This window comes from Macrobrachium rosenbergii, chromosome 5 (genome assembly GCF_040412425.1).
Source record: "Macrobrachium rosenbergii isolate ZJJX-2024 chromosome 5, ASM4041242v1, whole genome shotgun sequence".
Lineage (NCBI taxonomy): Eukaryota > Metazoa > Arthropoda > Malacostraca > Decapoda > Palaemonidae > Macrobrachium > Macrobrachium rosenbergii.
In genome coordinates, this window is record NC_089745.1 from 25,989,166 (window position 1) to 26,004,126 (window position 14,961).

At 54.9% G+C, this 14,961-nt stretch overlaps 3 protein-coding genes across 3 annotated transcripts; all 3 read left to right on the top strand.

Moving 5' to 3' along the window:
* The first annotated feature begins 1,969 nt into the window (after positions 1-1,969).
* On the top strand, positions 1,970-4,720 carry LOC136838903 (uncharacterized protein DKFZp434B061-like). Its single transcript, XM_067104595.1, has 2 exons — positions 1,970-2,934; positions 4,399-4,720. The coding sequence occupies exons 1-2, from the start codon at positions 1,970-1,972 to the stop codon at positions 4,718-4,720; spliced, it is 1,287 nt and encodes a 428-aa protein (XP_066960696.1).
* Positions 4,721-4,729: 9 nt separating this feature from the next.
* LOC136838904 (mucin-3B-like) lies at positions 4,730-6,676 on the top strand. Its single transcript, XM_067104596.1, has one exon. The coding sequence runs from the start codon at positions 4,730-4,732 to the stop codon at positions 6,674-6,676; it is 1,947 nt and encodes a 648-aa protein (XP_066960697.1).
* A 4,467-nt stretch (positions 6,677-11,143) lies between these two features.
* Positions 11,144-12,358, top strand: LOC136838905 (putative uncharacterized protein ENSP00000383309). Its single transcript, XM_067104597.1, has one exon. It carries the CDS (start codon positions 11,144-11,146, stop codon positions 12,356-12,358), a length of 1,215 nt encoding a protein of 404 aa, XP_066960698.1.
* Positions 12,359-14,961: the final 2,603 nt, after the last annotated feature.

A 14,961-nucleotide genomic window follows, 5' to 3' on the forward strand; every position in this document is an offset into this window, starting at 1 on the left:
TCTCCAAACGATCGAAACCTCACCATGCCAAACGATTTCACACACCACCCAATGTCGCTCTCAAACGACGAAAACCACGCCATGCCAGACGATTTCACACTCCACCCAATGTCGCTCTCCAACGATGGAAACCACGCCATGCCAGACGATTTCACACTCCACCCAATGTCGCTCTCCAAACGAACACCATGCCAAACGATTTCAACCACCCAATGTCGCCAACGACGGAAACCACGCCATGCCAGACGATTTCACACTCCACCCAATGTCGCTCTCCAAACGATGGAAACCACGCCATGCCAGACGATTCACACTCCACCCAATGTCGCTCCAACGACGGAAACCACGCCATGCCAGATATATGCCAAACGATTTCTCCACCCAATGTCGCTCCAAACGACGGAAACCACGCCATGCCAGACGATTTCACACTCCACCCAATGCCGTCGCTCGGAAACCCAAGCGACCAAACGAAACCACGCCAAACCTCCACCCAATGCTCGCTCTCCAGACGGAAAACCACGCCATGCCAGACGATTTCACACACCACCCAATGCGATTTCACACACACCCCAATGTCGCTCTCCAAACGACGGAAACCACGCCATGCGACGATTTCACACACCACCCAATGTCGCTCTCCAAACGACGGAAACCACGCCATGCCAGACGATTTCACACTCCACCCAATGTCGCTCTCCAGACGACGGAAACCACGCCATGCCAGACGATTTCACACTCCACCCAATGTCGCTCTCAAACGACGAAACCAACGATGTCGCTCCAAACGACGGAAACCACGCCATGCCAGACGATTTCACACTCCACCCAATGTCGCTCTCCAAACGATGGAAACCACGCCATGCCAGACGATTTCACACTCCACCCAATGTCGCTCTCCAGACGACGGAAACACCATGCCAAGACGATTTCACCATGCCAGACACACACCACCCAATGTCGCTCTCCAAACGACGGAAACCACGCCATGCCAGACGATTTCACACCACCCAATGTCGCTCTCCAAACGACGGAAACCACGCCATGCCAGACGATTTCACACTCCACCCAATGTCGCGTTCTCCAAACGACATGGAAAAATGCCAAACGATTTCCACGCCATGTCGCCAGACGATTTCACGCCTGCCACCCGATTTCGCTCACCCAATGTCGCTCTCCAAACGACGGAAACCACACCATGCCAGACGATTTCACACTCCACCCAATGTCGCTCTCCAAACGACGGAAACCACGCCATGCCAGACGATTTCACACACCACCCGATGTCGCTCTCCAAACGACGGAAACCACGCCATGCCAGACGATTTCACACTCCACCCAATGTCGTTCTCCAAACGACGGAAAAACCATGCCAAACATTTGCCAGATGTCGCTCTCCAAACGATTTCACACTCCACCCAATGTCGCTCTCCAAACGACGGAAACCACGCCATGCCAGACGATTTCACACTCCACCCAATGTCGCTCAAACGACGGAAACCACGCCATGCCAGACGATTTCACACTCCACCCAATGTCGCTCTCCAAACGACGGAAACCACGCCATGCCAGACGATTTCACACTCCACCCAATGTCGCTCTCCAGACGGAAACCACACCATGCCAGACGAAACCACCCGGTGTCGCTCTCCCGACGGAAACCACGCCATGCCAGACGATTTCACACTCCCACCCAAGTCGCTCTCCAGACGATGGAAAACCATGCCAGACGCCATGCCACACACCACGATGTTTCACGACTCCACCCCAATGCCAGACGATTTCACTCCACCCAATGTCGCTCTCCAAACGACGGAAACCACACCATGCCAAACGATTTCACACACCACCCGATGTCGCTCTCCAAACGACGGAAACCACGCCATGCCAGACGATTTCACACTCCACCCAATGTCGCTCTCCAAACGACGGAAACCACGCCATGCCAGACGATTTCACACTCCACCCAATGTCGCTCTCCAAACGACGGAAACCACGCCATGCCAGACGATTTCACACACCACCGGAAACCACGCCATGCCAAACTCCACCAATGTCGCTCCAAACGACGGAAACCACGCCATGCCAGACGATTTCACACTCCACCCAATGTCGCTCTCCAAACGATGCCAAACGATTTCACACACCACCAGATGTCGCCTTCAAACGACAGAAACCACGCCATGCCAGAAACACTCCACCATGCCAGAAACGACGCCATTCACATTTCCACCACCAATGTCGCTCTCCAGACGATGGAAACCACGCCATGCCAGACGATTTCACACTCCACCCAATGCCGCTCTCCAAACGACGAAAAACCACGCCATGCCAGACGATTTCACACTCCACCCAATGTCGCTCTCCAAACGACGGAAAACCACGCCATGCCCAATGCCGCTCTCCAAAGACCATGCCAAACGATTTCACACACCACCCATGTCCCGACGGAAACCACGCCATGCCGCGATTTCCACCCAAACGACGGAAACCACGCCATGCCAGACGATTTCACACACCACCCAATGTCGCTCTCCAGACGATGGAAACCACGCCATGCCAGACGATTTCACACTCCACCCAATGTCGCTCTCCAAACGACGCCAAAAACCACGCGGAAACCACGCCAGACGATTTCACACTCCACCCAATGTCGCTCTCCAAACGACGGAAACCACGCCATGCCAACGATTTCACACTCCACCCAATGTCGCTCTCCAAGACGACGGAAACCACGCCATGCCAGACGATTTCACACACCACCCGATGTCGCTCCAAACGACGGAAACCACGCCATGCCAGACGATTTCACACACCCAATGTCGCTCTCCCCGATGGAAACCACGCCATGCCAGACGATTTCACACTCCACCACTCCGGAAGTCGACGACGTCGAAACCACGCCATGCCAGACGATTTCACACTCCACCCAATGTCGCTCTCCAGACGACGGAAACCACGCCATGCCAGACGATTTCACACTCCCACCCAATGTCGCTCTCCAGACGACGGAAACCACGCCATGCCAGACGATTTCACACACCACCCGATGTCGCTCTCCAAACGACGGAAACCACGCCATGCCAGACGATTTCACACTCCACCCAATGTCGCTGGAAACCACGCCATGCCAGACGATTTCACACTCCACGATGTCGTCCAAACGACGGAAACCACGCCATGCCAAACGATTTCACCACCACCCGAAGTCGCTCTCAAACGACGGAAACCACGCCATGCCAGACGATTTCACACTCCACCCAATGTCGCTCTCCAAACGACGGAAACCACGCCATGCCAGACGATTTCACACTCCACCCAATGTCGCTCTCCAACGACGACGAAAACCACGCCATGCCAGACGATTTCACACTCCACCCAATGTCGCTCTCCAAACGACGCTCTCCAAAACCACGCCATGCCAGACGATTTCACACTCCACCCAATGTCGCTCTCCAAACGACGGAAACCACGCCATGCCAGACGATTTCACACTCCACCCAATGTCGCTCTCCAAACGACGGAAACCACACCATGCCAGACGATTTCACACACCACCCGATGTCGCTCTCCAAACGACGAAAACCACGCCATGCCAGACGATTTCACACTCCACCCAATGTCGCTCTCCAAACGACGGAAACCACGCCATGCCAAACGATTTCACACTCCACCCGAATGTCGCTCTCCAAACGACGGAAACCACGCCATGCCAGACGATTTCACACTCCACCCAATGTCGCTCTCCAGACGACGGAAACCACGCCATGCCAGACGATTTCACACTCCACCCAATGTCGCTCTCAAAACGACGGAAACCACGCCATGCCAGACGATTTCACATCCAACGATGTCGTTCTCCAAACGACGGAAACCACGCCATGCCAGACGATTTCACCTCCACCCAATGTCGCTCTCCAGACGACGGAAACCACGCCATGCCAGACGATTTCACACTCCACCCGATGTCGCTCTCAAACGACGAAAACGCCAAACGATTTCACACTCCACCCAATGTCGCTCTCCAAACGACGAAACCACGCCATGCCAGACGATGTCACACTCCACGAAGTCGCTCTCCAAACGACGGAAACCACGCCATGCCAGACGATTTCACACTCCACCCAATGTCGCTCTGGAAACCACGACGGGACACTCCAAACTCCAAACGCCATCCATGCCAGACGATTTCACACTCCACCCAATGTCGGAAGTCTTCTCCAGACGATGGAAACCACGCCATGCCAGACGATTTCACACACCACCCAATGTCGCTCTCCAGACGACGGAAACCACGCCATGCCAGACGATTTCACACACCACCCAATGTCGCTCTCCAAACGGCGGAAACCACGCCATGCCAGACGATTTCACACTCCACCCAATGCCGCTCTCCAGGCCGATGACGGAAACCACGCCATGCCAGACGATTTCACACTCCACCCAATGTCAAACGACGCTCTCCAGACGTGAGAAACCACACCATGCCAGACGATTTCACACTCCACCCAATGTCGCTCTCAAACGACGGAAACCACGCCATGCCAGACGATTTCACACTCCACCCAATGTCGCTCTCCAGACGATGGAAACCACGCCATGCCAGACGATTTCACCTCCACCCAATGCCGCTCTCCAAACGACGGAAACCACACCATGCCAAACGATTTCACACACCACCCGATGTGCCGCTCTCCAAATGCCGCTCTCCAAACGCTGAAACCACGCCATGCCAGACGATTTCACCCTCCACCCAATGTCGCTCTCCAAACGACGGAAACCACGCCATGCCAGACGATTTCACACACCACCCGATGTCGCTCTCACGATGGAAACCACACCATGCCAGACGATTTCGCTCTCAACGCGGAAACCACACCATGCCAGACGATTTCACACACCACCCGATGTCGCTCTCCAGACGACGGAAACCACGCCATGCCAGACGATTTCACCTCCACCCAATCGTCGCTCTCCAGACGATGGAAACCACGCCATGCCAGACGATTTCACACTCCACCCGAATGCCGCTCTCCAGACGACGGAAACCCACCATGCCAAACGATTTCACACACCACCCGATGTCGCTCTCAAACGACGATGGAAACCACGCCATGCCAGACGATTTCACACTCCACCCAAGTCGCTCTCAGACGACGGCGGAAACCACGCCATGCCAGACGATTTCACACTCCACCCAATGCCGCTCTCCAAACGACGAAAACCACACCATGCCAAACGATTTCACACACCACCCGATGTCGCTCTCCAAACGACGGAAACCACGCCATGCCAGACGATTTCACACTCCACCCAAATCGCGCTCTCCATGACGATTTCCACGGAAACAACACCATGCCAGACGATTTCACAACACCACCATGCCAAACGATTTCACACACCCCCAATGTCGCTCACGGAAACCACGCCATGCCAGACGATTTCACCACCACCCAATGTCGCTCCAAATGCGGAAACCACGCCATGCCAGACGATTTCACACTCCACCCAATGTCGCTCTCCAGACGATGAAAACCACGCCATGCCAGACGATTTCACCTCCACCGATGTCGCTCTCAAACGGCGAAACCACGCCATGCCAGACGATTTCAACTCCACCCAATGTCGCTCTCCAGACGATGGAAACCACGCCATGCCAGACGATTTCACACTCCACCCAAGTCGCTCTCCACTTGAGAAACCACACCATGCCAGACGATTTTCACCACCGAGTCTCAAGGGAAACCACGCCATGCCAGACGATTTCACACTCCACCCAATGTCGCTCTCCAAACGATGGAAACCACACCATGCCCAACGATTTCACACACCACCCGATGCGCTCTCCCAAACGACGGAAACCACGCCATGCCAGACGATTTCACCACCACCCAACGCTCTCCAGACACGGAAACCACGCCATGCCAGGCGTTTCACACACCACCCAATGGCGCTCTCCAAACATATGGAAACCACACCATGTGACGATTTCACTCCACCCAATGTCGCTCTCCAAAGCAGATGGAAACCACGCCATGCCAGACGATTAGCACTCCACCCAAACCCAATGCCTCTCCAGCAGAGGAAACCACGCCATGCCAGACGATTTCACACTCCACCCAATGTCGCTCTCCAGACTGGAAACCGCCATGCCAGACGATTTCACTCCCACCCAATGCGTTCTCCAAGCGCGGAACCACACGCCATGGACGATTTCACACTCCACCCAAACGCTCTCAAACAGATGGAAACCACGCCATGCCAACGATTTGACTCCACCCAATGTCGTTCTCCAAACGCGATGGAAACCATATCACCAATGCTCCGGTGGGTTACACCATGCCAAACGATTTCACTCCACCCAAGCTCTCCAAACGACGGAAACCACGCCATGCCAGACGATTTCTCCATGGATGTGGCTCTCCAGACGGCGGAAACCAAAAGACATTTCCCTGACGATGTACCACCATGGTCAACGATTTGTTTCACCCACAGTGTTTGCTGCATGGAAACCACGCCATGCAGTGATTTCCTCCACCCAACCGCTCTCCAAACGACGGAAACCAGCCATGCCAAACGATTTCACACACCACCGATGTCGCTCTCCAACGAACGGAAACCAGCCATGCCAGGCGATTTCACACCACTCTTGACCAATGCCTTTGCAGACAGATGAAAAACACGCCATGCCAGACGAGGCCACACACCCCCAATGCCGCTCTCCAAACAGCTGGAAACCGCACCATGCCAAACGATTTCACACACCACCCGATGTCGCTCTCCAAACGTGGAAACCACGCCATGCCAGACGATTTCACACTCCACCGCAACAATTCCGCTCTGGAAATTGTCACACCAGACGATTTGACACCCAATGCCGCTCTCCAAACCAAAACCACCAACGATTTCACTTGCACAAGGCGCTCTCAAAGGCGGAAGACACCATGCCAGCGATTCACACTCCACCCGATGTGGCTCTCTCCAAGTTTGATGGAAACCACACCATGCCAGACGATTTCACACACCCCACCCGGCTGGGCCCCGCCTGTGCCGCTCACACTCCAACGAAGGAAACCACACCATGCCAGACGATTTCACACTCCACCCAAGGCTCTCAAGAAACGGAAACCACACCATGCCATGGATTTTCCCCACCCGATCGTCGCTCCTCACTCACGCCATGCCAGGCGATTTCACCCTCCACCCAATGCCGCTCTCCTGCACAGGACCACGATTCAAGTCCAAGCGATTTTCACAGCACTCCGCAATGTCGCTCTCAGCACTCTGCAAGGGCACCATGCCATCGATTTCCACCCGCAATGCTTCTCAACCCCGGGAAACCACACCATTTAAACGATTTCACCACCACCGATGGCGCTCTGTCGATGGATTGCCTCCACCAGTCTACCCTCCATGGGACGATTTCACCTCCACCTGATGGCTCCAGATACCGATGGAACCCACGCCTGCCAGGATTTGCTCGCCGTTCTCAAGGAGTAAAGGAGCCAAATCACAAGCCCGATGGCAGGCTCTCCCAGCGGCGAAATTCACCATGAGGACGAGGTCCCCAATGTCGCTCTCCCAGGAAACATGTATGGAACCTCCACCACGCCATGACGATGAAAACATTTCAGACTCCCCCCAATGCCGCTCTCCCGAACGGAAACCACACCCTGCCAAGCGATTTCACCAAGCGATGTCGCTCTCCCAAGCGGCGAAACCATGGCGATTTCACTCCTCCAGTAAGCTCTCAGACGATGGATGCCCCACGCCATGATGACGGCCCTCCCATGAAATTCACTCTCCAAGCGCCATGCTCTCCATGTCGTCCATTCACAGTCCAAGGAGTTCGCTCTCCACGGATCTCCGTTAAACACAACGTCTCACACTCCCCGACCAGCCCACCCGCCAGCCCCACACGTTTCATCCACCCTGCTGTCCCACTAAAACGACACCATGCCGGCGATTTCACCACCACCCGGACGCTCTCCAGACAATGGTTACTGGCAGATGGAGTTCCACCAGAATAGGGGACCGGAAACCACGCCATGCCCACTTTTCTCCGCACCACCCGAGCGACGCTTCCAGTGCACAACCACCGAGTCTAGGACCCATAGCGGCAACCCACGCCATGCGACGATTTCACGGCTACCGGGGGCGACCTGGACCCAGCCATGAAGATTTCACTCTCAACCGTTCTTGATGATTCTCACGCCTTCGGACGATGCTGCTCACACTGACCACATGGCTCTGAACTGCTCCACCATGCCAGACGATTTCCCTCCTGCCACGTCACAAGTTCTCCAGGGCATGGAAAACGCCATGTGGCTTCGATTTCACACTTCTGAAGAAGCCGTTCGCTGACAGAGACCAGGACATCCAAGAATTTGCTCCACCCAATGCCGCTCTCCAAACATGCCATCACTTTCAACACCAGACGTTCCTTCACATGTGGGGTTACCAGTGCCAACAGTCAACCTGGCCGGCTCGGCTTACCCCAGAGAAGTAAACCAGCTGCCAGATTCAGGCCCACCCGATGTCGCTCTCAAAGACTTCACAACCCGTCCAACCTGACGATCAGCCCCACTTTCCCTTCATGCAAACTTAGTAAACCACTCCATGCCCACCTGTTCATTAGGCTCCCAAATATTCCCTGACCGACAACCAAGGAGTTCGCCTTTATGAGCCCCAACGATTAAAACCACGCCATGCCAGGGACCATGGCTACAGGCGCTCTCAAACGTCGAAGGCAGTCCAAGCCCAGTGTTCTTGTCCACCGCTTTTAGCTCTCCGCAGAACCAGATGCCGACACACGAGGTATGCAACGATTGAGCCAGATGCTCTGGTCATCTAGGCCGAACGAGTAGTGCTGTCTATGCTCAAAGGACTGCCACCACCTCGCTCACCCCAAACGAGTGCATCGCTTGCTGGTGCATATCATCAACAGTTACACACTGGATGCTCGAAAACCCCTCGGCTCTCAGCACTGACACCATGCCAGACCGGGTCAATTTCCAATACCACTCTTTCTGATGGAAACCGCTGTGTGGTGCTGCTCTAAACCCACGATGCACTCTCCAATGGCTGGACTCCAGGAGCGCACCTAAACCAGACTGCAGTGGACTGGCTGCAGCTCCCAGATGTAACTCGCATAATGCAGCGAGTCAGTCACCCGACGTTCTGCAACAGCTTCCCAGGACAGCGATTTCAGGTCAACCTGTTCGCGTCTTTTGACCGACAAGGACCTCTGCAGGACATTTCACATGTCGATGCAGCACAGGCCGACCCACTTATGTTCGCCTTCGTCGATTTGCATCATTTCCGGTTCTCACAAATCGGCGACCTGGAGCACGCCTCCCACTATCATTGCCAAAGCCGCGCGAAGCTCTCTCTACTGATGGCAACCCGTACCAAACTGGACCAAGAATACTGCTCTCCAGCCCGGATTCGCCACCACTGGCCGCCACCGGCGAGTTCACACTCCGGCAGCTAAAACCACCCATCCACGCCACTCACACCGCTATGGCCCAAACGCCAAACCGCCTTCTGGCCTGGGATAGACTCGACATCGCCAATACCATCTCATCAGACTCCTGCCAGATCCTGTGTCCCAGCCGCCAGCGGAGCCTTCACAATGATGACCACCCATCAAGGCCCTCTTTGAGTCAATATCAGCGGACTTCTTCCAGGTAGCGGGAAGTCCTTCCTTGTGGTCGCTCGACCGCCTCTGGCTGGCCTGTGGTCGTCCCTTCCAAGGTGACACCACCCGAGGTGTCGGGCTCTCCGACGATGAAAACCGCTTCTGCCTACATTCAGAGAGGTGGGTGTTCCCCTGCGCCCACGCCGACCTGTCCGTTCTCCATGGAGTTTACAGGCAAAGAATTTCACGGACTTCACAGAGCGCTTGGGGTGTACACCATAACCTCGTGGTGCGCCACACACCGCCTCCCGCATGCGTCTAATGGACATGCTGAGGCCGCTGTCAAGGCTGTCAAGCACTTGATCCTCATGTCGCTTCCCTACAGGAAACATCATAACCTCGCGAAGCGGTTTGATCGTGGCCTCCTCGAGTTACACAACACGCCCAACCACTCCCTGGTCGCTCTCCTGATGCTCCAGGTACTGTATGGTCACCCTCTCCGTGACGTGTGTGCCTGCCCATCCTCAATCGTTCACAGAACGTTGGCAAAAGGCCCATGACTGTGATCCGCTACCGCCAGGCAGCCAGTGCGGCAGCCTGCAGCGATGCCCACGCCCGCCCCTGCCCAGGCTGAAGGTGGGCCAACATGTCCGCATCCAGGACCCGACATCCCACCGATGGGAAAAAGGTTGGGATTCATCATGGGTCTCAGGCGAAAACCCACCACGCCAGCGTTTAGGTCCGCCTCCCAAGTGGTCGAGTGCTACGCCGGAACGATGTCGCTCCCCTCTAATCCCGCTGGTCCTAAGCCTCCAGTGCCTGATCCGGGTCAAGCTCCCCAAACTCTAATCCCTGTGGTCCCTAGCCTCTGACATGGAAAAGTCGTTCACTTCCTCCAAAACCCTTGCAGGTCTCATCAGGGAGATTAAACAGGCCATGCCATAGTGTGTTCTATTTCAAAGCCACACATGTGCTCTCCATGCAGATAAACATACTTCTCTTGCCCAGACGATTAAGTTTGCTTGCACATAATTGTCCATGGAATATTGTTTGCTTTGGGATATGTTCTCCATCCCTTCACTGTCTATGTAACATCATTGCACGCCATACCAAGCGATTTCACACTCCAAGATACCTCTTGAACGCAAAAGGAGGAGGTGGATTTCACTCCACCGATATCGCTCTCCAAGCGGCGGAAATGTATTCTATTTCATGCCAACATTGTCTTTTGACGATGAAAACCTTGTAAAGATGAATCCGCCACTCCTCTCAGGCGATGGAAACCACACCATGCCGACGATGATCACACTCCACCTGCTTCGCTCTCAAGCGAAAACGAGTTGCCACTCCCAGTTTCCTCTCTGTGATTAAAACCAGTTTGCCTGACGATGGAGCTCCCCAAGTCGCTCTCAGACTCGGGAAGCCATGCCAAACGATTTCAACACCAACCTAGTCTTCTCCATACAAGACATCATCACATATTTCCTCCACATCATGCTCACGATGGAACCACGCCATTTCACTGTTCACACCACCCGATGTCGCTCTCCAAACGACGGGAAACCACGCCATGCCAGACGATTTCACACTCCACCCATGCCGCTCTCCAAACGGTGGAAACCACGCCATGCCAGGCGATTTCACACTCCACACAATGTCGCTCTCCAGACGATGGAAACCACCATGCCAGACGATTTCACACTCCACCCGATGCCGCTCCCCAAACGACGGAAACCACACCATGCCAAACGATTTCACCACCACCCGATGTCGCTCTCCAAACGACGGAAACCACGCCATGCCAGACGATTTCACTCCACCCAATGTCGCTCTCCAGACGATGGAAACCACGCCATGCCAGACGATTTCACACTCCACCCAATGCCGTTCAGCGACGGAAACCACACCATGCCAAACGATTTCACTCAACCCGATGTCGCTCTCAAACGACGGAAACCACGCCATGCCAGACGATTTCACACTCCACCCAATGTCGCTCTCCAGACGATGGAAACCACGCCATGCCAGACGATTTCACACTCCACCAATGCCATTCTCCAAACGACGGAAACCACACCATGCCAAACAATTTCACCACCACCCGATGTCGCTCTCAAACGACGGAAACCACGCCATGCCAGACGATTTCACACTCCACCCAATGCCGCTCTCCAAACGACGGAAACCACACCATGCCAAACGATTTCACCACCCGATGTCGCTCTCCAAACGACGGAAAACCACACCATGCCAGACGATTTCACACTCCACCCAATGTCGCTCTCCAAACGACGGAAACCACGCCATGCCAGACGATTTTCACTCCACCCGAATGTCGCTCTCCAGACGACGAAAACCACGCCATGCCAGACGATTTCACACTCCACCCAATGTCGCTCTCCAGACGACGAAACCACACCATGCCAAACGATTTCACACACCACCGATGTCGCTCTCCCAAACGGCGGAAACCACGCCATGCCAGACGATTTCACACTCCACTCCCAATGTCGCTCTCCAGACGATGGAAACCACGCCATGCCAGACGATTTCACACTCCACCCGATGTCGTTCTCCAACGACGAAAACTACACCATGCCAAACGATTTCACACCACCCGATGTCGCTCTCCAACGATGGAAACCACGCCATGCCAGACGATTTCACACTCCACCCAATGCCGCTCTCCAAACGACGGAAACCGCACATGCCAAATGATTTCACACACCACCCGATGTCGCTCTCCAAACGACGGAAACCACGCCATGCCAGACGATTTCACACTCCACCCAATGTCGCTCTCCAAACGACGGAAACCACGCCATGCCAGACGATTTCACCTCCACCCAATGTCGCTCTCCAGACGATGAAAACCACGCCATGCCAGACGATTTCACCTCCACCCAATGCCGCTCTCCAAACGACGGAAACCACACCATGCCAGACGATTTCACACACCACCCGATGTCGCTCTCCAAACGGCGGAAACCACGCCATGCCAGACGATTTCACACTCCACCCAATGTCGCTCTCCAGACGATGGAAACCACGCCATGCCAGGACGATTTCACACTCCACCCAATGCCGCTCTCCAGACGACGGAAACCACGCCATGCCAAACGATTTCACACACCACCCAATGTCGCTCTCCAAACGACGGAAACCACACCATGCCAGACGATTTCACACTCCACCCAATGTCGCTCTCCAAACGACGAAAACTACACCATGCCAGACGATTTCACACCACCCGATGTCGCTCTCCAAACGACGGAAAACCACGCCATGCCAGACGATTTCACACTCCACCCGAATGTCGCTCTCCAAACGACGGAAACCACGCCATGCCAGACGATTTCACACTCCACCCAAGTCGCTCCAGACGATGGAAACCACGCCATGCCAGACGATTTCACACTCCACCCGAAAGTCGCTCTCAGACGACGAAAAATGCCGCTCTCCAAACGACGAAACCACACCATGCCAGACGATTTCACACTCCACCCGATGTCGCTCTCCAAACGACAAAAACCACGCCATGCCAGACGATTTCACACTCCACCCAATGCCGCTCTCCCAAACGACGAAAACCACGCCATGCCAGACGATTTCACACTCCACACAATGCCTCAAAACGCTCTCAGACGATGGAAACCACGCCATGCCAGACGATTTCACACTCCACCCAATGTCGCTCTCCAGACGACGGAAACCACACCATGCCAAACGATTTCACACACCACCCGATGTCGCTCTCCAAACGACGAAACCACGCCATGCCAGACGATTTCACACTCCACCCAATGTCGCTCTCAGACGATGGAAACCACGCCATGCCAGACGATTTCACACTCCACCCAATGCCGCTCTCCAAACGAGCGGAAACTACACCATGCCACTCCAACGATTTCAGACAAACCCGCCCCAGACGATGTCGCCTCCAAAGTCGCTCCAGACGGAAACCACACCATGCCAGACGATTTCACCTCCACCCAATGTCGCTCTCCAGGCGATGGAAAACCACGCCATGCCAGACGATTTCACACTCCACCCAATGTCGCTCTCCAAACGACGAAACCACGCCATGCCAGACGATTTCACACTCCACCCAATGTCGCTCTCCAGACGATGGAAACCACGCCATGCCAGACGATTTCACCCAACTCCCACCCAATGCCGCTCTCCAAACGCTCCGGAAAAACCACACCATGCCAAACGATTTCACCACCCGATGTCGCTCTCAAACGACGGAAACCACACCATGCCAGACGATTTCCACCCAATGTCGCTCTCCACACCATGTCGCTCACCACCCAGGCTCTCCGATGGAAACCACGCCATGCCAGACGATTTCACACTCCACCCAATGCCGCTCTCCAAACAACGGAAACCACACACCATGCACAAACGATTTCACACCACCCGATGTCGCTCTCCAACGACGGAAACCACGCCATGCCAGACGATTTCACCTCCACCCAATGTCGCTCTCCAAACGATGGAAACCACGCCATGCCAGACGATTTCACACCACCCATGGCGCTCTCAATGAGGAAACCACGCCATGCCAGACGATTCTCTCCAAGTCGCTCTCGACCACACCAAAACCACACCATGCCAAACAAAACCACACACCACCCGATGTGTCAGCTCTCCAATTTCACACTCCACCCAGTCGCTCGAAACAGACGATGGAAACCACGCCATGCCAGACGATTTCACACTCCACCCAATGCCGCTCTCCAAACGACGAAAACCACACCATGCCAGACGATTTTTCTCCACCCGATGTCGCTCTCCAAACGACGGAAACCCACGCCATGCCAGACGATTTCACACTCCACCCCAATGTCGCTCTCCAAACGACGGAAACCACGCCATGCCAGACGATTTCACACACCACCCGATGTCGCTCTCCAGACGATGGAAACCACGCCATGCCAGACGATTTCACACTTCTCCAGACTCCACCCAATGCCGTTCTCCAAACGATGCCGGAAACCACACACCATGCCAAACGATTTTACACACCACCCGATGTCGCTCTCCAAATGACGGAAACCACGCCATGCCACACTCACGATTTCACACTCCACCCAATGTCGCTCCTCCAGATGTCGCTCGATGGAAACCACGCCATGCCAGACGATTTCACACTCCACCCAATGCCGTTCTCCAAACGACGGAAACCACACCATGCCAAACGATTTCACACACCACCCGATGTCGCTCTCCAAACGACGGAAACCACGCCATGCCAGACGATTTCACACTCCACCCAATGCCGCTCTCCAAACGACGGAAACCACACCATGCCAAAT